Source organism: Antedon bifida, chromosome 7 (genome assembly GCF_963402885.1).
Source record: "Antedon bifida chromosome 7, ecAntBifi1.1, whole genome shotgun sequence".
NCBI classification, from domain to species: Eukaryota; Metazoa; Echinodermata; class Crinoidea; order Comatulida; family Antedonidae; genus Antedon; species Antedon bifida.
In genome coordinates, this window is record NC_136232.1 from 5,268,521 (window position 1) to 5,293,685 (window position 25,165).

Sequence of the window (25,165 nt, forward strand, 5' to 3'; positions counted from 1 at the left end):
TGAGCGAAGCGCAGGTACGTGTTGCTTGGTGTTTGGCTGCCTAGGCCTAGCGTAACATCAAAGCGAGTGAGGACTTTAAAAACTGCTATTTATCAAAATTGATCTGGCATTTTAGTAAATTACTTTAGTAAATTACTTTCAATAAATCTATAATTATATTATAATCATGAATCATTCCTAATTCAAATGCAAAATGTGCAAAATAGATCAAAAACTATACTCGTTTTGTAGTTACGAATATGACTGGTGATATTCGTCAACACGAATACGCTTTACGAATATGAAATGGGGATCAGCTCAAAAGTTTCACAAATGTATGACGTATCCGTTTTCGTTATCGTATTCGTAAGGTTGCGAAACCTCCCTAATACTAACTGTATCTAGTAGTACTAAGTAGTCCTATAATCAGAAATATTTAGTACAAAATATAATATGTATTAAAATGGAAATAGGCCTATTAGCAAAAATGGTGCTTTAAAACATATGTTTGTATACATTGTTTGTAATCTTTTTTATCTTTCTTTGTTAATTGTTTGACCTATAAAAACGTAGGCCTACTTTTAAGTGAATTGCAAATGGTATACCTTAGACCTATGTACTACTTTCTTTACACATGTATGATATGATCGTTTGAATGTTAATACAATTCGCCGCCAGTGGTGAAATAACACCACGTGACAGTATTTAACCAATAATACGCAGTTATTTTAGTCGTTGCTTCTCAATCTACTATTCTACTTAAATTAGTGCGTTCTTACGACGTTGATTGACGTAGAGCCTAGGCCTAGCTACACCAGTATTTTCTTTTGTTGGATATATTAATTTGGAACGAATACATCATCAAAGACAAGAAGGATCATATGGATATAATCTCAATTCAAGAATTGTTACCGTAGTTGTTTTTGTCAAGTTTATCCAGAGTCCACTACCACTGTGCCTAGGCCTACACTAGTTGATGCTTAATTAGATGGGTGGACCGAAGGCTATCAGTAGGCGGAGGGAGGCTACTGTTAGGCCTATTAGTAGGCGGAGGGAGGCTACACTGTCAGGCCAGTGCATTGATTGAACCATGGAGCAATACAATTGAACGAGGCTTTATGGTTTGTAAAGCAGAAACAGAAAGACAAAGGTAAATCTTTTATATTTTGTATTATTTAATTAGAATTATTTCAGATTTACTCGCTCGCTTCAACTGTCAATTACAAAACTGATAATAATTATTTTTGATGATAATAATAGACCAACTAGGCCTAACCTAGGTTCATATCTGTTTGTCTACATATCCGTTGTCTACATCCGTTTGTAAAATTTACCGTCGATCGATGTTCGTGCGATACTTTAAGCAGGGAGTTGTCCCTTCTTTAAGGCACAAATGTTTTGAGAACCGTGCATTATGATGCAAGATACAGAATAACAATGTTACCATACCAGGCTAATACTAATAGTCAATTAATATGAGTCAAGGCCTGTCATCTTCAGCATCTTTTAGCTTTTATTTCAGAAATGCATAATATTGATTCTATAAAATTATATACAAAATAACTTAAGTAATCGGCTTACTTGTGCCCCCTCTCCTCCTCCCCTGTCACCCGGTCACCACGAGCTCTTACACACTATACATTTACTGTTACTGCCCCATATTTCTCTTATTGAACTACTACCTGTGTGCCTTATCCAGCCTGATTGAGAGCACACGGGGGAACCCTGTCTGGTCTTATATTCATGTGTTGACAAATTGAGTCTAGGTAAGGTTTTGCACTTTTCTTGAATCCCATTCTCATCTCATGTTTCCCATAGTGAGGATGACGTTCGTCGTATATTTAGACTCGTCGGACTGACGATGACCATATAGTACCTTAAAATGTTCATCAGTTCTTACATAACATATTTGTATTAATTTAATAACTTTTGCATAATATGCAAATTTGTACAAGCTACAATCTAGGCCTACGCTACTGTAATTGAACTCTTTGTCGTTAAACATTCTAAACATACAGTATAAGGGGCATTCCACAGTATTTTTTTGTTACGGACGGGACATTTTTGAGAATATAACTAGACATATCTTAGAAATAAAAAAGAATACAAGATTCAAAGTAGAATAAATGTATACATATATGGCCAATGTTTATTATGAAAGTCAAAAAAAGAAAAAAGACTGTACAAAAAAAATTTTATTATGAAAATTGTATGCGTCGCGGATGGGACGGCAAATGGACATGACTTTTGAGAAGGTTTACATATTGTAATATTTCTCCTCATTTAAAAGAGATTTTAAAATTTGTTTTGTATTATTATGTTGCCAGATAGTTGTTTTAGATAACTGAATGTTAATTATAAAAATTGAACTGAAAATTTATTAATAAATATGATTTATATGTCGTTACGGACGGGACATTTCTAACGTCGCGGACAGGACAACTTTGTCCACGTTAAAAAATTGTATAATTTTGCTATTAAAAAAATTTAAAAATAAGTTTTTTACATCAATGTAATCTTTTATTTACAAGTCAAAATACAATTCAACCTTTGAAACACTGTTTAAAAGTTTATGTCAAGTGAAAATATTAAAATTCATAAATATGAAATATTATTTATAAAATTAATTATTCGAAGAGTTATAACGAGAAGCAATATTGTAAAATGTTATCAAAATATTTATTTACACTAATATAAAAGTTATGCTTGGCATATTAAACAAGACTTCAAGATATTAACACATTTAAGGCGAATCTTTAAAAATTGGCGTTGGCGTTTGACGTCTGAATTTGTTTTAGTGAATAGTGGATCCAAGTTGCATCTGAAATTTCCTTCTATCCTTTCTTGGATTTAATAACTGTAGGCCTACTTCTATTAAAATTCAATCTTAATTATTTAGTATCTGATTTATAAAAGGTTTTTGGTTGCAAATTCACCAAAGAATGAAATCTACAAAGCGATGACCGCACCCAATACTCCCATTCATACTGGTCATGTTGTTTTGGATTTAGGTATTGTTCTTTTGTGGGTTGTTGTTTTAAATACAGACCACAATGTTTTGTGATTAATAAACAACAGTTAACACCTTTGTACAGTACTTCTCAGCCTACAGTACAAAAACACTTTTTAATTCTTACAATATTGTCATCACATCCATAAAAAAAATGTCCCATCCGTAACATTCAATAAATTTTGATAGTAATGTTTTTTTAATAAAAAAATACAAGTTTTAAAAAACTTGTTTAAATCTATTGCAATTTAATATCCTTAGGAGTTGAAAATTAAGATTTAAAATTAGGAATTAAATAACAATTTTAAAGCCATTACTTCAATAAACACAAGTGAGGAAAAACCCCCAATCGAAATGTCTCAGAAGTAACAATTATGAATTTTGAAATGCAAGTATGAAATTAATAAACAATTTTAATATTATGAATAATTGGAGCTTACTTGAAAAAAAAGTAACTGCAGTATATTTATGGGCAAATATGTTAACAAGATGCATGGTTTTATTATGAAATAAAAAGGATTTAAATGATATGTCCCGTCCTTAACAAAAATGTCTGTCCCGTGCCTACGAAAAATGTCATCAATATATTTTTTAATATGATATTTTCACCAAAAGTTTCAAAATATTTGTTTATAATGTATTGCATATAGTTTTAAAAGGAGAAAACAAAATATTAAATTGTGGTATCAATACTTTTAACTGAAATGTAAAAAACACCATAAAACTACTATTAAAATGTCGCGGATGGGACAATTATGAATTTTGAAATGTATATATGAAATTTAATAAACAAAATATGTGTTATAAAATGCTTGAATATGTACAATAGGGACATAGAGTAACTATATCTGGCAAAAAAATGTTTAAAAGATGCATGGTTTGTGAAATAATTAGGATTTAAATGATACGTCCCGTCCGTAACAAAAATGTCCCGTCCGTAACAATATATTTTTGAAATATGATATTTTCATCAAAATCTAAAATTTTCAAAAAATTTGTTCATAATATAATGAGATATAGTTCTCAGGAGGAGAAAATGAAATATCAAGATTTTTGCATCATTACTTTTAAAATAAATGTAAAAAAACCGCCTAAAACGTCGCGGACGGGACATTTATGAATTTGAAATGGATGTATGAAATTAATAAACAACAAAATTTTAATTAAATACTTGATTATGTATTATTGAGACATAAAGTAACTATATCTGTTGAAAAAACAGTAATAAGATGCATAGTTTATGAAATAAATAGGATTAAAAATGTCCCGTCCGTAACGCCAAATATGACTTTTTCATATTTAATATTCAATAACTTAAAAAATCAATATCAGAAAAATAAAAAAAATGTTATTTAATAAACTTCAACATGTCTACTTTGAGAAATGGCCAAGAGTTACATCAAAATCAGTAAATGAAATTTTTAAACCCACGGACCAAATACTGTGGAATGCCCCATAAAGTAACTTAAATAAATGTTTTATCGGTGTATAGATTTAAATCCTACATAAATATAACTGTTTCCAAATATTTTTCTAATTTGCAACAAAAACTAGTACAAAAATAAATGTATCATTTTAAAATATAGTATTTTAAAACAATATTATTATAACAATAAACTTAAATTTAATTCAATCTTTCCTAAAATTGATTGCCTAGTATTATACTTATAAACCATGTTAATCAATTACGGTATATGAATTTTAAAAGAGTAGCCTATAGAGCCCTAAAGCATTCGAAGTTTTGCATGCTAAATACATTGTGCATTGGTGTCGATGATTTTGATTGGTCCAAACACTGCCCAATTATATCCTTGGTCTATTGTACATTAAAACACGATTGGTTATAAAAACATAATAAATCAGCATAGGCTCTAATTTGAAAACTATTTATATAAATGCTACTATAATTCATACAAATTTGCCTTAATGTGCAATTTAGAGTAAAATAACCGCATGACGTCACTGAATCATTTCTGGTTCTACTCGTCGGATCATCCCGTATTCACCTTTAACGCTCTTTCATTATGACGTCATTTATTCAATTCGTCCTGAGCCTTAGTAAGTTGAGTAATAGCGTCCTCTAGGTCAGCCAATGCAAACTTTGCGTTTCTTTCAATTGCATGCAACCTGTCCAGATTTTTATTTTTCCCGCCGCCGAAATCTTTTATCGCATTCCGTAAAGCTTTGGCTTTCATTATAAGTTTTTCACTTGATTCTGTTACCGAATCGAGTGTCTTGACGGCTTCTCGTACATCCGTCGGTGTTTTAGGACTAACTATCGGTTTTGCTGCCTTATGTGGAGCCCCTGGCGAATGTAACGTTGGTAGCCTTGCGTGCATTTTAGGCGAACCTTGTACTATTAAAGAGTTTGGCCTGTCTGGTCTTAACCCCGGCTTTGGTTTCTTCAAAGGCGCTTGTGCTGAGGGTTTTGAAGAGGTTTTATCCGAATCGTTCAAACCAGAAAAATTCTTTTTGAAAGAATTACTTAACCTTCGAACCAGAGACGGTCCTCTTTTAAATTCAGCATCGCTAGTATCGTCTTTTTCATCTGTGTGATTTTCTTTGGTTTCACCCTGTGCATGTCCATTGATTTTACTGTTTTCATTTGTTTCCTCCTCTTCTTCGTCCTTCCGACTGCCAAGACGTTTCTGTGCTGCTTCTTTCGCTAAGTTCGAGGTTAGTGAAGCTATTCCTAATGGCGGTGTGTTTATGCGTTTTGGGAAATGCTACAGAAAGGAGAAAAGAGAAAATCAGTCAACAATGTGTGCTTATCTGCATGTTATTTATTTATGTAATTTACACATTGATGACGTGGTCAATAAGCGTTGCAGGTTCAGAGTTCCTTGATTGAAAACTTTCAAAGGAAGTTGCATCTCTACTCGTAAACACGTATTTTACAATAAACATAATCAACTTTATATCAGACCTCCTCACTCTCCCGATAATGGCGGGAGTCAACCTTTCCCGCTAAAATGCAATTTCTCCCAATATTTTGGATAAACCAACAAAGAAGTCTCCCGATTTGTATAAATTTATAATTGCTACTACTCTAGATATTGAAATAGAAAACGTACTAATATCGGTCCGTATGTTTATAATCAATTCATGCGTTGTTTTATACGTGAAATAATGAGTTGCCAACGCATTTTTCGCCTTCGGCACGCATTGTAGATGACAATATTGTTAAGTTTTCATAGCGCCCTCTATGGCTTGATATCGTATTATAGCGCCCTCTATAGTTTTATAAAACTTCCCGATATTTTATTTGTCCAAGTTGGGAGGTCTGTCATATATAGACTTACCTCTGGCTTTAATTCAGTGACGTGTTTCTTCTCTGTTTCACCCTCATCTTTGTCTAATTCTTCGTCAGTACCACTAGAATGACCACCATCATCTCCAACCGCGTCATCATCTTTATTCTCAGTTAAAGATTTTGTTTCCTCTACGTCATCTTCACGGGATGTTGCATCAACCTAATAAGGAAATGAAATTCAAACTGATTTGTTTAAAATATATTTGCCAATGTTTTCTTTAAGTAAATTTAAGGATCCCAAATGAGGCTCTTTCTTCTTGCTGTAATCCTTTACATTTAGGCTTAATGGCAAAAGTATTGTATTATTTTTGTGAACTTTTTTTGCTGTTCTGTTTTTTATTCAACAGTTAAAAAATGCTTACTTCGTAAAATGTATACTCATGTTAGATGTTACCATTGGGGAGGGATGGTTGCCAAGGAAGATAAGAGGTCGAAAGGTTACTGATAAATTAATTAGGACACTCTAGCCTATGTGTAAAAACTGATTTCCAAATTTAGAAAAATAGAAACATTAAACAAAAATACATGTACCTTTAGTTTGAAATTGTTATATTATGTGAAATAAGTACTAAACAGGAACAGAAACACACATGTATTGTTTATCAGACACTGAATATGACAATGAGGATTATGATTTTGATTTTGATCGTTTTCGATTTACCTCCATTGTTTTCCTTCTTGTTGGAGCTCTCCTTTCTGGTCCTTTTGGTCGTTCCTTAGCTATGTGACTTTCGAATACCTCTGTCTCTAGTGTATAATCATCGAACTGAAATAAGAATGAACAATTTATATAACGAGTTATATACGACACCTTCGGGACCCGACAAGGTGTCCCCTGAATGGGGGTTGGGCGTGCTGTTGAAACCTATAATAATTGACTCTCGTTAGTTTCACGGGAAAGTGTCCCCTTAATAGGGGTGTCGGGGTTCTACTGTATTTTGAAAACTGGAATTAAATATTCATAGACGTTTAGATGAGTCATATGTATTAAATTATGGGTTCCCATAAAATAAATTCTAAATACGTTTTAATAGAGATAGCTTATTTTGAAATATAAAATCTCAGTTCGTGCAAGTTTAATGAGAATGTCTCCTAGACGCAACGCAAGCGAGTTGACCAATCGGAAGCGACAGTTCGGATAATCCATCGCTTGTGATTGGTCAAATAACTTTTGAGTTGCGTCTGTAAGTGGGAACCAAGTTTTAACTAACCTGAACTGTAACGGGCCTGGTTTGTATATGGTTTAACTTTTGTAAAGCCTCGTCTATGTGTTGCAGCCACTTTTCATGCGTCTTAGCATCGTCGGAAGAAAACATCCACTCCTGATTGTCATCGTTGATTGGCTGAATCACGATTACGTATTTCTTTTTAAGTTGTTTATTATTTACAGGTCCACAACTTTTGAAGTCTTGTAAATCAATTGAACCACAGTCTTTGTGTTTACCCTTTGAATTCTGTTTGATAAATAATAACAATTTTTGATGATAAATATTTCTTAAATATTTTAACACATTTTAAAAGTCAATGATATGAGATGATTTCCTTTTTCTTTTTACTATGATGTACGTACGGGAGGCCCTATTTTACTGTACAGTTTGTTTAATATCCATTCATTGATATGTATGTATTTTTTGTCTGAATGCCTGTTTTTTTCTCTGGGCACTGCTTAGGGGCACCCATAAGCTCCGGGGCCCCTGGGTTTAGCCAGTGAGTGCTCATAGCCGTTACGCCACTGATAATTGGTGTTATTAGTTATAAAAAAAAAATATATGAATGGTAGATTTTGGTAATACACGATGTTTTCATTCACCAAGTGAAATTACAAACCTGTTTGTCGTAAAGATAAATATGTGAAGAGCTAACAACAACATATCGCTTCTTCCATTTTCCTCGGTTTCCAGTGGCCATAAGCAACACGGTCAGTGGTCCACTGTGAAGTTTGTTGGTGATGTCCTGGACAGGAGGAAGACTTCCCTTTAAACGAAAAAGAAAAGATGAAACCATTGTTTATTTTGTAAAACGCAATCCCATTATGATGCTATTTGTGTGTATAGCCTTAATAAAGAAATGAAGACATTTTAAAAGATTAAAACTGGTTTTTTTTAACAAAATGAGATATAAGCCTACTGAACTATTAGGTAGGCCTATTTATTATAGTAAAAATTAATGAGCTGATTATAAGATATAAATATGTTATTATTGTTGGAGTCACGTGGATTATAAGTGCATTATTATCGGTATAAAACTGAACATGAAGTAACATCGTAAAACAATATGAATGACAGTGGCGGTTTTTGGGATGTGGATATGATTGGTTGTTCAATATAAACAATCGTGTATTTTTTATGGAAATATATTCGTAATTTCTCCTATGATGTTTAAGAATTCATTTACTACATTCAATGATGAAGACCGTGTGTCTCGTTTCCTCGTTATAGAGTACTTATAAAAATGATATTTCCAAATAAGGATAACTGATTTCCAATTAATGACGAGGGTAATATACCGGCGGTAGGTCAACCGTCAAGTAGTTCTTCCGTACGGAACTGATCCATAGGTCTACATACATTACGGTATGAGGTGGCACAATGCTGTGATGAACTTAATTACAAACTGTCCAACTTACAAAGGCCTAAATATTTTCAACTCTGGGCCTACGACGTTTATAAGAAATTTAAAACTTCTTTTTAAAGAAGATGTTACCCTTTACCGATGAATAAAATCCAATATATAGAACGTACGTACTTTTGCAATGACATTACATTGTTAAACTCTTATGTCTAGCAGAAAAGTAATGTTGTACTATACCAGATATGTACAATTATATCTACCAGCGCACGAGATTGAGTGTTACAGTAAGTGCACTTAATTATATTATGAAACAAAATGAATCATTAATGATGAAGGAGTTGGTTATAATTTAGTCTACACCATCTATAACCACATGTGTGCAAAGCGAGCCTCAATACAAAATGATGATGATCCCTGACAGTGGTATCTCATTTTCAGATTTTTAACAAGCTAGAAATATGATTTACATATTTGTATGTATCACTCAATCCACCATCACTTGGCCCACAGCCGTTTTTAGAACCATACCGTACAGTTAGGAGTTGATTGATGACGATATGATGGCGAAGATGAACGATAAGAATAGCCTTTCCGTATTTCTTAATAACGATAACAAACAACTCACTACTCTTGGGAGGTTTTATCTAATTTAGTGTTTTATCTGAAGATGTGTCATAATTTATGGATCCATGTCCACTCCCATCTTTGGATCTGATAAGATAGAGACTAAGAAGCCGAGTTTTCCTTCTATGAGTCACACAATCTACATAACAAGGCCACTAAATGAATACGGTATATACAACGGTTACTGAAATAATGAATTTTCTTGATTTCATTTACAACATTGATGGCATATAACCGGATTAATCAAAAACGACCAAGGCTTAATATTGATTCAAGTCTATCATTACCGTAATCGAAGTATCTTTTCAATATTATATTTTTCGAACGAATGTTTGTTTGTGTATACCTGTCAATAACTATCTAGGCCTATGTGAATATTGTTTTAATCATGGACCTACAAATTCTAATTTATAAGTCCATGTTTTAATCATAGATTCACGTAGGCCTCATCTAATCATCATATTCGATAAACCATATGAAATATATTAGATAAACAGACCCATACTTAAAAAGCCTAACATCATTCAGATTTTCAGACGAGACGCAACGCTTAGGCCTGATTGTTCCGTTATAACATAGTGTTAGGCCTACATTGTTCCGTTATAACATCATTTAGTATTAGGCCTAATGTAATCAATTTTCTTCCTTTTCAATCATGTGTATTGTCTTTCAATTAATCACTGTATAATATTCGGTTATTGAACTAAACCATGGAGAAACGTATTTCATGAACTCATAAGGCCTACATAGTCATTATCATAATAGATGACACAATGATGGAACAATTTAAATTGTTTTGTTTTCGTAAGTCGGCATACTAGGAATGTTTGATATATTTTTAAAACGGTTAACTTTAGAGGCAATAACCTTTCATCTCCGATGAAATAATTTCCGTATATAAACAATAATACCCCGGTGAATTAGTACATCATGTGTTTCCAAAAAGGACACAAATAACTTTAACCTGGTGTTTTAAAGATATAATACAGTGCTAGTATTGATTTTTCGTTATTGCCAACCGAGTTCCCTGGGAGGACCCTGGATATGTTATATACAGTAGCTCTAACATATTAAATGTGGTATACCATAGGCCCAATAATAGACGTATGTAGCCTACTTAAGTTTTAGGATTTTAAAGCGCCGATATTACAATGATTAACGAGTGCGTGCGCGATCGTCTTTAGCTCCAGAGAAAACGATGGGTTTACATTTGATTTGATTTTATTCGATTTCAACACAAGATTACAAGACAATATGAATACCATACCATTGCTATTTATATCAAAAATAGGCCTACTGTATCTATAGCTAAAATTATTTTGAAACAGCAGGCCTTACTGTAACTTTCTTTACTATACATTGCCCCAGTTCATCATCAAGGTATTATTTAACCAAATGCCGTTAATCCAGTAGAGATTAAAGTATTTATTTTATTTATATTTATTTACGTCGTTGAAAAGAAATTCAAAACAATTTTGTATGCACGAATGGTTATAACAACAGTTTCTTTCACTGTCCCTAGTCGACAGGATTGACGCCTATTTTATTCTTTTCATGAATATACAATAGCTGCATGAATAAACTATACTATACGAACGAGCCACGTAGGAATATTCACCGCCTTAATTAAAATTTATATACAGTATGTGATGCTTTGACCTCGGCCTCATGTTTCCATATTATTCAGAAATTAATTATATATCTGGTCTACAATACAACATGGCGGTCTGCTAAATGCTAACGATTAATTAATATGAAAGGAAATAATTAAAATCCAATGATGTTTATTTAATTTAGAGGACGTTTGCAAAATTTGAAAATACTTTATCCCCATGTTCCAATGTCGAATATTATTATGAGGGTGGGGATGGTGGGGGGGGGGGGGGGGAAGTCTGGTTTGAGCAGCGCAACGTACAATGAGTATTAAGTCTATGTTGTGAGTGATTTTTTCATGCTGATTTTAGACGGTACCGCAATTAACAGTTGTACCAACAACCATATTTATTGGTCATCTTCATATGTCAGATTATCATATCCTGTAATAGGGGATACCATTAAACTTACTGTACTTAACTTAGTATTAACATACTTTTAAGCATTGAGTGTTTTCACGAGTTGTACTCACTATATAGTAGAGTAGAACTAATGAAAAAAAGGGGCCAACCTCAAAAAAATTGCAACAAAAGGTTTTTCAACGGATTTTGGTAGTATTGGGTGTACTAAATAACAGAAAAAAAGTCTCAAGAATTTTGACCACCGGAAAGTGGTTTTTTTTCAAGATGGCCGCCAAAATAGATAAAACGTTAAAATGTCAATACCTCCTAAACTACTTGGTCTATTGATATGATTTTGGTACCAAAATACTCAGAACATACATATTTATATTTGCCCTAATAGAACATTTTGGCCAAAAATGACCGGAAATGCTATTTCTTGCATGTTTGACCTTTGACCTTGATATGTTGTATCTTGGTAACAACTGACCGTAGGGAAACAAATTGTGACTCAAATTGTTCAGAATGTACATATTTACATTTATTGTAATGAGACATTTTGTCAAAAAATGGTTAGAAGTAAAGGTTATTGACCTTTAACCTTTATCTATGTAGAATGTCCATATCTCGGCAACTATGTGTGGTAGAGATTTAAAATTGGGCTCTAAATACTGAGCATATGCTTATTTATATTTACTCTAATGAAACAGTTTGACAAAAAATGACCAGAAACGACATTTTTTGATGATTGACCTTGATATGCTATATTTCGATAATGACTGACTGAGACATACTATTTATGGCTCAATTTGTTCAGAATATAATTATTTTTATTTCGTATAATGGTCTAATCTACCCATGGAATTAAGAGCTTTCCTGGGTAACTGTAATATTTATAAAGACTTTTAGAATATGAGTTCAAGTTCAAATTGTTCAGAACATACTGTATACATTCTTAATAATAATAGTGAATAAAAAACCCGAAAAGTAAACAAAAACAAATATAATAATAATTTTAAATTTCTAATTACAGTATAGCAGCAGTTGATTGGATATTGTGCATGTATTTAGTACGGCTTCCTAAACAACTTTTTTAACTTCGTCTTCATCATCGTCATCAATCTCTCTATCTACGTTGTTCCATTCTTCTAGTTGACACACTCCCCAAACTGAAGTACATGCCAATCCATAGCATCTACAACTGCAACATACAGTTTTACATCCAGTAGTAGTACAGTTACAATGGATGATTTTCAAAAGTTCTTCTGAAGCAGCAGTTTCAATCATCATTATTGGCACAAATGTTTTATTAAAAACTTCCCCGACTTGGTAGCATCCATGGTATTATCTTTCTTTATCCATTGCATGATTTGATAGTATACTCTAAGACTGTAACATTTTGTAGCAGATGAGGTTGGTGGTAGTAGTTGTTGAGGTTTGATAAATTATTTACCCTCAGCAACTTTCTTATTAAACAGCTTGCATCTGTAGCTATTTGGGAAATCCAGTGACTTGGCTCCAAAACGAATAGACATGGCCTTTAATCCAAACTCCTCGATAGTTTGAAGTTTCTGATGCGGTTGAGTGAAACTATCGGCACACATCAGTGTCATATTCTAGGTTACTTTCTATCAATTTATTGATTTATTTGCCTTCCTAAAGATGTCTTTGGCTTTGAAGAGTGAGGGTGGAAACGGACTTCATATTTCATTACATCGTCTAGAGAGATTTGTCCTAACTGAATTTGATGGAAAGAAAGAAGAATTCCTGTCAAAGCATGAGAACAAACACAAATTTATCAACATGCTTTCATATGAGCTATAGAAAAAAGAATGTCCTGTACGACATGCAGCCAACGAGTGGAGTTGTGGCTTGATGGTTATGATGCTTGGCTACCACTCCAAGGGTCCTGAGTTCAAGTCCCGTCACATGTCAGGATTTTTTCTAAGGACCAAATTACTCCACTCCCAAAGACTTGTAATAAGACTTTGTTTACGTAGAGCATCTTGTGTATATGTTTGTCTTGTGAACCTCTGAGGGTCCCTAATGATCAGCAATAGCTGGATGGATCACCCTCATTAAATATGGTTTAAAAAAAAAACAAAAAAAACGATGTTGACATTGCTCTGGCAACAGTTGAAGTCTCTGAACATAATACAGTAACTTTGATTGGAGAAGACACGGACTTACTGGTACTTTTACTGTATCATGTAAATACAACAAACCGAGAAATGTACTTCAGATTAGACAAAGGGGCCTACTAGAGTGATTAATGTAACCAGATTGAAATCTGTTTTAGGATATAAAATCATCCATTGTAACTACTGGATGTATGTTGCAGTTGTAGAAGCTATGGATTGGCATGTACTTCAGTTTGGGGAGTGTGTCAACTAGAAGAATGGAACAACGTAGATAGAGAGATTGATGGCGATGATGAAGACGAAGTTGGAACAGTTGTTTAGGAAGCCGTACTAAATACATGCACAATATCTAATCAATTGCTGCTATACCATAATTAGAAATTTAAAAGTTATTATTATATTTGTTTTTGTTTACTTTTCGGTTTTTTATTTACTATTATTATTAAGATTGTATACAGTATGTTCTGAACAATTTGAACTTGAACTCATATTCTGAAGGTCTTTATAAATATTACAGTTATTTGATTCCCAGGAAAGCTCTCTATTTCATAAGTAGATTAGACCATTATACGAAATAAAAAATAATTATATTCTGAACAAATTGAGCCATAAATGGTGTATCTCAGTCAGTCATTATCGAAATATAGCATATCAAGGTCAATGGTCAAACATGTCGTTTCTGGTCATTTTTTGTCAAACTGTTTCATTAGAGTAAATATAAATAAGTATATTCTCAGTATTTAGAGCCCAATTTTAAATCTCTACCACACATAGTTGCCGAGATATGGAAATTATACACAGATAAAGTTAAAGGTCAATAACCTTTACTTCCAACCATTTTTTGACAAAATGTCTCATTACAATAAATGTAAATATGTACATTCTGAACAATTTGAGCCATCATTTGTTTCCCTACGGTCAGTTGTTACCAAGATACAACATATCAAGGTCAAAGGTCAAATTGTCAGAAATGGTATTTCCGGTCATTTTTGGCCAAAATGTTCTATTATAGCGAATATAAATATGTATGTTCTGAGTATGTTGGTACCAAAATCATATCAATAGACCAAGTAGTTTAGGAGGTATGGACATTTTAACTTTTTATCTATTTTGGCGGCCATCTTGAAAAAAAACCACTTTCCGGTGGTCGAAATTCTTGAGACTTTTTTTCTGTTATTTAGTACACTCAATACTACCAAAATCCGTTGAAAAACCTTTTGTTGCAATTTTTTTGAGGTGAAACCTTATTTCTACTCTACTAATACTCACGAGTGCTTAATACAGTAGCCAGAGACTACTCCAACAACACAAACACACAGTTCAAGTATTTTTTATATAATTTACACAAAAGACCAGGAAGGTACGTAACAATACATGGATTAGGTGTATGCAGCTGATTCAGTATTTAACCTTGATAAGATCGGTTTTCCGACAACAATTTGTTGGAACGCCGGATGGAAACGGAGTTATTGATTATGTAGTTGGGCTAAAAGTATAAAAAGAAATCAATCCATAAAGAGATATAGACCCATGCCAGCCGTATTCACCATCTCATTAGTTCAACGGTGCTTTACACACAACTTAGAAACTCACAAAACTAGAACTATTTTAGTATAATACCACTTAAGAGAAATCCTTAAATATTTATTGACTTAAGTGAAATACTTTAATAAAAAAAATAATAGACCTATTTTAATTGTAATTTAATGTGCCCTAGTCTAAATATATTTTGTGACACTTATTTTGTACATAGTTATATAGATATTGTTAAGATGGCGTACGGCCACTGGTCTAAATTTATTTATGGTCACTCAACTCGTACATATACTAGTTAAGGAACATATCATTCAAGACGATCGGTGACGTACGGCTACTGGTGTATTTATGGACACTCGTTCGGTGACGTACGACAACTTGTCTATACTTATTTATTTCAGTGAAGTTGAGAAATATTAATAGTGTATCCGTTTTTTCCATTCGTTGACTTTTTGTGGAAAACCGGTACTGGTTCTCGTGATTAAGATGAAGAAATAAAATGTTCTATTTTAAAAAAAAGAATTATTGGACTAAACGTATTTAAAGAACATTATACACAGTTTTAAGTATCAATAGTAGGAATGCACCTTACTACAGATTCAAAGAAATTAAGGAAATGAATAATTGATATAAAATGTATAGCCATAGGCTAATACTAATGGTATAAACATATGGTTTGGAATCATAAGGAAAGAAATAGGCCTAATAGTAATAACTTGTTTTTATAAAAAGGTAGGCCCAATTATAAGATATTTTAAATTTTACATAGAGCAATGTTTCAGCATGTTGGATAAATGTTATTAGTCGTTCACTTTATCTGTTTTAAAAACATTTTGTGACGTATTGGATTTTGATGAATTTAAATTCTTTTAGGCCATACAAAAAAACGTAGACCCACCACTAAGATATGTGTGCCAATGATTTTAAAATGTCAATTCATATTGAGAAAATGAGATGAGAAAATTTGTGAGAGTAAACAAAGTTGCCCCAAACTCGTTTTTCTGCAGACAGTTGACTTATAAATCGTTTGTTTCGATGGGCTTTCAGTATTGTCTGCAAGGCCTCAGTTGTTCTATTACTAGGTATTTGGAGGTGCCGGGTATTAAAGCACAACACTGTTGTATAAATATAATAACTCATAACGATTCGTTAAGTAAAATAAATGGTTTCCCTCTGCTCTATTCATTTATATTAAATTGGCGTAGGAAATGTAAGGGATTCAATGTGGCATACTTAGGACATGAAGTAATTGACGAAACTATAACAATCATACCACGAATTTTAGTCCAAAAAAAAGACCCAAACTTGAGCACTTGAGCTATAGGCTCAGATAAAAGATTGTTGGTTTCCTTATTTTTAGCCAGTATACTACCTAATACCGTACGTATTTATATACAGTACATAAATCTCAATTTTCAACCGACTGTCCTAATGGAAAGTAGTTCAGGTCTAGTGAATGCTCCTGATAAGTACTGCCACTTCTTAGTAATTAATACATTCTTAAATGTTAAGTATAGGCTGGCCTACTGTCATTTTACACGATACGTACATGAACATTGGTGTTGTCGAGTGACATTCTTATGTTTATTACATTGTATATAAATTGTATAGAGTCGTGTGTCAACAATGTAATGGAAGTCCCTTTTATGTATACTTGTTATAATATAATAGGTCCTTTAAAACTTTTGATACGTTATATTTCATAATGGCATTATAGGTAGGCCTATACTAAACGTGAAATGCCAAGAGGATACGTTTAATTGGAATAATCTTATTCTTATCAAGTAAATTAAGTTATCACACACAAGTAAAGGTAAATTACTTTTGTTGGCCTAGAACCATCGGCTCATGATCTTTATTTCTAAATTTTATGTTACAATTTTAAAGATAACGATCTTATTCTTGGGGTAACTAATACTGATAATGTTTTTTATTCGAATTTGAATTAATGAACACGGTGGGGTTCTAATTAGGAGTATGATTGATTAAAAGTAGGTATATATTTTACTTACGATTTGTTGAAGAGCCATGGTGTATGGTACAGTTACCTGGAAGCCCCTACTTCAGGATGGTTTCGTCCGTATATTAAAGACCTCTCTATTCTGTTGATTACAATGCAAAAGGCGTAACCTCCATGTAGCTGCGTAGCCTACAAATTATATCTGTCTTTTAAATTCCAATCCGGTGTCTCTGTGTTAAAATTAGTCAGGATGTGGAAATGATCGTGAAATAAATAATATAATCCGGTGCTAGCTGCTCCCGGTGTTTGTTCCAACTAAAAGCAGCGGACTAAGATTTGTCTTTACGTCATATATCTGGTGTTGTCTAGTTAGGAAATGCCGCAGAGGATTGGGTCAGCATCAAGGGACACTCTCAACAAATACGACATCACAAAATAAAGTTTCATTATAATAAATCCTTCATACTTTTATGATTTAGATTTTTAAAACCGTGGAACCACGAGTGCGTTAAGTCCATGGATCTGAAACGGTGTACTGAGACGTATGGATTACTTTGCATTATTCAAGTATATGATTTACTTTGAATGATTTTGTTTCGGATATATTCAGAGCATGACTGTTTATCGCTTGATAAATCTTTATGGTTGGTGTGGGTGCATGTTCTATATAGAATTACTCAGCTGTTACGAGTAACCTAATACAGTAGTATTATATTGAAGGACGAATCGTTGGGAGCGGTCCCTGATTGTTGACAATGCGTTCTTCCTTCAACGCGCCGGTCTCCTTGTACGCCGCTGTGTTGCATGCGTAAGCGTGGTCCTCGGTTCTCAGATATAACCCAATTATCCTGAATTCGACGGACATAACTATGTCAAGTTGACATCGCTCGTGCTGAGTTTACACAACCCTAACAATATCCCCCCACCAAAAAAAACACGGCACGCGCTATGTGTAAACTCTACACGAGCGATGTCAAGTTTATGTCCGTCCTGGCGTGTCCGTGACAGTGTAAGGATAGTTTTCCGTTAACCTGAACGCATTTTAACACAGGATTTATCATTCAATAGCAAACGCGCGTGTATCTTTGATTAGTTGATTCAAATAGGGGAAATTCCCGTGTCCGTTTGCTGCGCGAGCTCGCTGTTTAATTATAACATTTCTACCCGTGGGTGGTATGTTACAAATGTAAGTAAACAAATAAAAAACTATTATAAACTGAACGAAAGTATTCACAGTACACTGGAAGACGAAATAAATGTGCTGTAAACTGTAAAGTGCCTTTGGGCACAAAGATATTGAGACCCGTGCATTAGAGTATGATACAAGATAATATTCCTAATAATATAAAATATAATACATATAAGAATAAAAAGAATAAAACACACAAAACAAAAGCTATATTTCAACTTAAATTTAATGACTTTTCTCCATCAATATTTTTATAGTCATAACTTTTTTAAGACACCAAATCAAATAATAAAATAACCCACACACATACTTTTGTGATCTATTCCTTTATAGTGTAATCTCCCTGTGTGATTATTTTGTGCGCTTGATTAATTTTTAGTTTATTACTTTGATATGTAAATATTTTATAGAAACTAATACAGCAACCAACAATTTAAAAATCTAATTATATTTCATGTCTTTCTCTTTATTACCTAAGTTTAATTTCATAATCATTACTGTTTCTTCTGTTTTTAGACTCGGTGTTTAACACTATCGAGCAATGTACATTAACCCATTGTATGTATAACCCTGGCTTGATTGCTAAGAATGGAAACTTAAATCTCACATCCATGGATAAAATTGTTTGTTCTTTTCTGATGAATGCACATAGAGATTTTATAGTGAATGTATAATATCTATAATATCTCTATGAGTACTGTAACTTCTGTGTCAACTATCCCATGTTGACATTCCATGTCGGTGGCGCATTGACTTCAAAATGAGAGTATTTGATTACAAGCCTTGGCTAATTGCCTCGCGATACCTCTCCGATACATCCTGCCAGTTAATGATATTCCAGATAGCTTTCACGTAATCTGGTCGTACATTCTTATACTGAAGGTAGTAAGCATGCTCCCAGACATCAATGCCTAATAATGGTGTTAGCCCTGCAAAAAAGGAATATATAAAAATAAAATATATAATTAACAGTTAAATAGTGTTCAACCAACATTTAAACCGTTTAAATTACTGCATGTCATAAATTTAATTTTAGAAAGACCGTTTCACAACAAGCTTTCAGAACAATGCCGTAGTGTTAGGGTACACGTTTCTGTTCAGTAGATGGCTTTTATATATCAGTTAATATTGAAGGAACTGCTTCAGAATTAAATAGCCCTTTCGAAAATGTTATCAAAACCCCCTTTCCCCACCCTAGTCCTTAAAGCTCTGTCTACACTATCAAACTCATCATAGTACTATACACCAGGTCCTCTGGGAGAACAGTCCTCAACTGAAGAGGCACCCCAGTATAAAGAATATTATATAATATATGCCTAAATATGGTACTACTGGTTGTGAAAACGACATCATGTTCATATGGGCACATCACATTTTTTTGTCACATTAAGTTTGATAGTGTAGACAGAGCTTTAGACTCTGTATCAGCAACTATACTATTTGTACTCACCCGTCGTAGGAAGTAGAGGATCTTGATTAGGACATGTAGCTATGGTCAATGATCCGTTTCTACTATCATAGCCTAACCATCCCCAGCCAGAACCTTGTATAGCAATGGTGGCAGCAGACATCTTCTCTACCAATTTGTCAAAAGAACCAAAGTCCTTTTTGATAGCTTGAGCCAATTCACCTATTAATCAAGAAAGTAATATTAAAGTTAGAATAATATTTAAATGCAATTTAACATACCACCTAGGTTGAAACTGGTGTGGATGCTTAGAATCTAAGAACTTAAAGATACTAGTTGTAAGATACTGTGGCTCAATTTAAAACCTTTTACAATTTAAAGATTCAAAGTCAAATTCATAGAGATTAATCAGCTAAAGGTACTGTACGTATAATGGTAGTTTCATTATTGCTGTGAATTAATATTAGTTTAATGGCCTAATTAACAAATGCACTATCTGCCTTATTGGGGATATTTTTACCCTGAGCCTGAAAGAGAACCAAACATCCAGACAATCCTGGTGAACTGGGACACTCTTGGAGACTCCAGGACACTCTTGGAGACAAGATTTGTGGTCAAAAACATTTTAAAAATTGTTAGATACATACACTTGAACTATTAGCAGAGAAGCAATTACAGTAAGGAGCTTGAACAGTACTTAAATATTATTACAATTTACAACATGTAAAAATTATTAAGTCTTGTTATAAGTACATGCTTAGGCAAGATGCATAGCTTAAGTTACATGATGCTGCAGATCACCAAACGCATTCGAATCGCATAAATTTGTGTCCAGTAAAACCATAAACCGTGTCCAGAAATTTTAAATCTACATAGGTATACAGTAATATAAATAATTAACTAAGAGTATGATAAAATAATATACAAGTGGTATAATAACAGAATGTTGTGATTGTGGTGTTCAGAAATGTGTTGATGGACCATTTTTTCTTTGCTTAATATTTGTAATGGTAAAGTAATGAAAGTGGAAACACCAAATGTGTGTGTTCATGATAATTCCATGTTATAAAATAAATACCATCACCATGGCAATATGTTCATTATGTTGATTGTATACTCATCAGATAATTCAGTTGAAACAAATATTTTATATCTTAATAAAAATATGCCTAATCTAAATATTTATTTCACCTGTTTCTATTTACTGACCTTTGATGGGCCAGTAAATAACAAACATTTTTTTTTTCAAGAAATAATACTTTATAAATATAATTATAAACAATAGCTAATGATTGAATGTTACTCACAAATAATAAATATTCATATTGAATATATGAATGTTAATGTTATGCAAATCATTATCAACATATCCTAGCTAGTGACCTACTGAACGATACTCACAAATAATAAATATTCATATTGAATATATGAATGTTAATGTTATGCAAATCATTACCAACATATCCTAGCTAGTGACCTACTTACTGAACAGTACACACAAATAATAAATATTCATAATGAATATATAAATGTTAATGTTATGTAAATCATTACCAACATATCCTCATGTTAAATGCAAGGTGCCAACATGGATCAGCGAAAATGATTGATGACACGAACACCATGCTAAAAAATTAAGAATTTTTTTGACCTCCCATTTCACCTTTCGGTTCTCCGCCGCCGTTTGGCGAGAGATTCTCCCAGAAAATCGAGTGATTGATATGTCCGCCACCATTGAATTTCAAAGCTGGTTGAAGAGCAATCATTGCGTTCACATTGCCTGTTGACAAAGCAAACAATTATCAATTTAGAAGTAGAACGCCTCATTATTAGAACCCCTCCTTTAGGACACCAATTTAGTGGAGGACATCATTCAGGGAGCATCACTCCTATTCAGGAGAGGGCAGCATCACTTCTCATAGGGGCCACTTTCATATGAAACGAATAAGGGGAAATAAATTTTTGACCAACTCCTGTCTACAGTAGGGGGCACCCTTTATTAAGGGGATACTTCGTTGGGTCTGAAGGTGGTCCCTTTAATAGGGGTTCTATTGTCAGTATGTACAGGTATATGTTAGTATGTTTTGAATAGTAGAACTTGATGATGTCAACTACTGTATATTGATATTAATACATACTGAATAAGTACCGTAATGAACTTTAAGATATTGTCCTATTCAAAAGGTCGCCAGCTTCTATGATTAATGTATAAAATCCTTGATGAATTTCCTGGGGTATTCCTGGTTAATTAAGTGGCCACCAAGGAGACTAAATAATACCCATGACCTAATGAACATTATAGAGTTTTAGAATAAAAATCAGTATATTAAATTCATATTATTTTATACTATTTGCAATAGCATACATATTGTAGCCAAGACCATACAAAAATCAAAAGCCTGCTTCTTGTGGTACACCCAAAAGGGTTGCGCCAGTCATTGACCCCTCAGCACAGACCTTTTTCTTGAGCTTCTTTTAGTTTAACCTCTGCAGCATTCAAATTAGTGACATAGGTCTGGTGATGTTTCTTGTGGTGTAGTTCCATGATGTCTGCACTAACAATTGGCGACAATGCTGAATATTCATATGGAAGATCAGGAAGGGTGTGCTCACCCCGAACAGAGAGATGTGCAGTACATTGCAGTGTTGGTCTAAGTATACTGAAAAGATAAAGAGTTGTGAAGATAAGATAGGAAATAAAATAGAATAGTACTTCCTACTCTTTCTGTCTTGCTGTGTGTGCTGGTGGTATTTGTAACTAGGCCTATTGGTGCTCAAAAATAATATCAAAAACGTATTTATTATACTTTGTATGATAAGATAAGGTGCATTAGCATAGTGCGATTGAGTTCTTACATGCTGGCAAACATTGTGATAATAATTATGTCGCACAAACCCGAACCATCCTAGGCTAGTAGGCCTAGCTAGGATACTAACTAGGCCCTATTTAGTAAACATGTGCGCAATTCATCCAGGTCAGTCGTAAATAAAAGACTCAGCTGACTTGTTGGCAGCAGGCCTAGCCTCCCTATGCCTAAAACCTGGGCCTACATTTAATTGTTTTTTATTATTTAAGACAACAATACATACATACCACTTTAATCCGACAGTTCTAGACAACATAGTGCTATTATTCTGTCCAATACACAGATGTATTAAAGTATTTATGTGTCGAAAAGTTCAACTTGTTTGTCAAATCTCTCGATGTCCGATCGGTTTTATGCAGGGAATAGGGCGCCCTCAACTTTTCTCGTCGCTTATTTTAATTGTGTGCCCTCATCGTTAGTATTACAAACTTGGAATTCCCAACCGCTACATTTCCTGCAGTTAGATTCCAGAATAATATGAAAACATTCCTTGATCAAGGCCTAGAACGTTCTTTATCATTGTCTGTCATGCAGTCATCACATTATCTTTATCATACCCTGGATTGACATATCTTTTGTTATCAATATAATCTTTATAATTATCCTCATTTTATTATGTCTCTTCATCAGCATTATGTTAAAATTGCTCATCATCAACGTTCGTAGCATTATCATTATATTGAATACAACACGACACTATTATATGAATAATAATAATAATAGAATATATGTGACTTTATGATTTCAAAAAATGTCACTCTCTTTATTCGCATTTTAAAATAGTACATTTTGGACTTATTATATATCTTCGAAATATGAAACAAAACATTTAAGTCTCCAGGACCAGCATTATAACCATGGCTGGGACTGAGTTAGGAACATTTTGAAAAATAGTGTTGTTAGTTAGGTCCCCAGAAAATGCAATATTATACTTCGCGATATGAAACGAATTGTATAAGTATTATGCAGAACCAGCTCTATGGTGTTTAGGGCTGAGCTAAGAAAACTATTGTTACGGTACAAATACTAAAATGAGTAGCAAAAGAGCGATAATATTCTTCACAATACACAACAAGGCATGGTTTACATAGTCGCATAAGAAAAGAGACTAAGCGGATCGAAGAGTATAAAAACACATTTTATTACTCTATGGTCCGACTCCTTTAAAACAAACTCGGACTAGACATCACTAAAATAATATAGTTACCACGAAATATCATAATCAAAGCGTGCATAATTAAATTGATTAATTAGATATATTGTCCCTCTTAAAAAAATTGTTTTAATGTTTTGGTAATGTGTCACATAGTTATTCACTTTGACCACAAAATATTTACTTGAAAAACTGTAATTTAAAGCAAAAACATTTTTTTTTTCTTTAAAAACTGTGGCGAAAGTCTATTTTAGTACTAGACTATAAGCTTTAGTTTCCATGCTTTTTTGGGGACAATACATCTTTAAGTCCTATTTAGGAAATAATTAATACCAAGTTACTAACATACGATGACATAATATAGGTGTTGTATATCATTGGATATAGGTTATGCCGTATTACCACCGTATCTTTAGTTATAATCCATGCGGTGAATATTCACGTTTTTGGCGGCAGCATGACTCCTGACGGCGTCCGAAACTCCAGAATCTCTTCCAACTGCGAGATGTGCGCTTCCCTGTCCAGAAGCGATCCTTGCTGCTTGGTCCACATGGGCTGTGGTAATTTTCTGGGATGACTTCGATTCCCAAACCTGGGCTCTTCCTGACCCACTATCAACAACAAAATCTGCTCGGCCTCCGGGTAGGTTCACTTCAGAACGAACTTGGGCGTTCGGATGTTGAGATGTTATGTGGCTTTTAACTTGGCCAGCAAATGACCCGCCATGATTCTGTGAAGTGTTGGACATTCTGCAGAATAATTGTTTCGTTTTCTGAAATAGTACAATCAAACTAAATGTCAATTTTGAAATGTTTTTCCTAATTTTTATTTTTAATTTAAGCTTAAATTCACGTTCCTTATCAGAAATTATTGGCATTAATTTAAGGCATATCTAGCAACTACAAGGTCTAACTAAAACAAAAGTCTGAACTAAAAATTAACATCTCGTTCATTTTCACGTTACCAAAATATGTGTTAAATGCCAATGTAACCTATATATACACCAACAGTGATGGAATAAAAATTAAGTTAAAACCTAAGGCACCATTCTTACCTTTGAAGAAATATGTTTCTATTTTTTCTAAACAAATTATTAGCGTCTTGTTCGTAACTGATCAAACATCCAAATAATTTGTTTTGCGGGTAGAGTGTTAAGATATTCAAAAATAATAATTTGTAATTGGATAACATTATCCACGTGATACAAAATATGCAAAATGTTTTCCAAATTTGAACATTACATCATATTGGAAAAACCAATACTTTGTAATCAATAGAGAAGTAACGAGATAATAGTTCAAATCGGTAATGGAAAAATTCCAGAAGAATTAATGAATACTTCACCAGAATATGACAAAATAGTATACAATACTTTAATTTATCATACTGAAGACAATATTATTTGAAAAAGGATCTAGAT

General features: G+C 33.3%; 3 protein-coding genes across 4 annotated transcripts; all 3 read right to left on the bottom strand.

The window, feature by feature from the left end:
• Positions 1 to 4,246: 4,246 nt before the first annotated feature.
• Positions 4,247 to 17,569, bottom strand: LOC144847347 (uncharacterized). The gene is made up of 6 exons (XM_078703644.1): positions 17,181 to 17,569; positions 8,130 to 8,276; positions 7,514 to 7,756; positions 6,964 to 7,068; positions 6,292 to 6,462; positions 4,247 to 5,715 (listed from the first exon to the last, which is right to left on the bottom strand). Exons 1-6 carry the CDS (start codon positions 17,196 to 17,198, stop codon positions 5,020 to 5,022), a joined length of 1,380 nt encoding a protein of 459 aa, XP_078559770.1. The 5' UTR covers positions 17,199 to 17,569; the 3' UTR covers positions 4,247 to 5,019.
• Positions 17,570 to 18,525: 956 nt separating this feature from the next.
• On the bottom strand, positions 18,526 to 22,969 carry LOC144847749 (superoxide dismutase [Mn], mitochondrial-like). Of its 2 annotated transcripts, none has more exons than XM_078704258.1 (5): positions 22,820 to 22,969; positions 22,183 to 22,385; positions 21,389 to 21,505; positions 19,768 to 19,947; positions 18,526 to 19,246 (listed from the first exon to the last, which is right to left on the bottom strand). In XM_078704258.1, the coding sequence occupies exons 1-5, from the start codon at positions 22,846 to 22,848 to the stop codon at positions 19,092 to 19,094; spliced, it is 684 nt and encodes a 227-aa protein (XP_078560384.1). In that variant the 5' UTR covers positions 22,849 to 22,969; the 3' UTR covers positions 18,526 to 19,091. The 2 variants fall into 2 exon arrangements, with proteins under 2 accessions (XP_078560384.1, XP_078560383.1); XM_078704257.1 differs by having other exon boundaries at positions 21,377 to 21,505.
• Positions 22,970 to 24,041: 1,072 nt separating this feature from the next.
• Positions 24,042 to 24,876, bottom strand: LOC144848077 (uncharacterized). The gene is made up of 2 exons (XM_078704753.1): positions 24,800 to 24,876; positions 24,042 to 24,517 (listed from the first exon to the last, which is right to left on the bottom strand). Exon 2 carries the CDS (start codon positions 24,491 to 24,493, stop codon positions 24,158 to 24,160), a length of 336 nt encoding a protein of 111 aa, XP_078560879.1. The 5' UTR covers positions 24,494 to 24,517; positions 24,800 to 24,876; the 3' UTR covers positions 24,042 to 24,157.
• Positions 24,877 to 25,165: the final 289 nt, after the last annotated feature.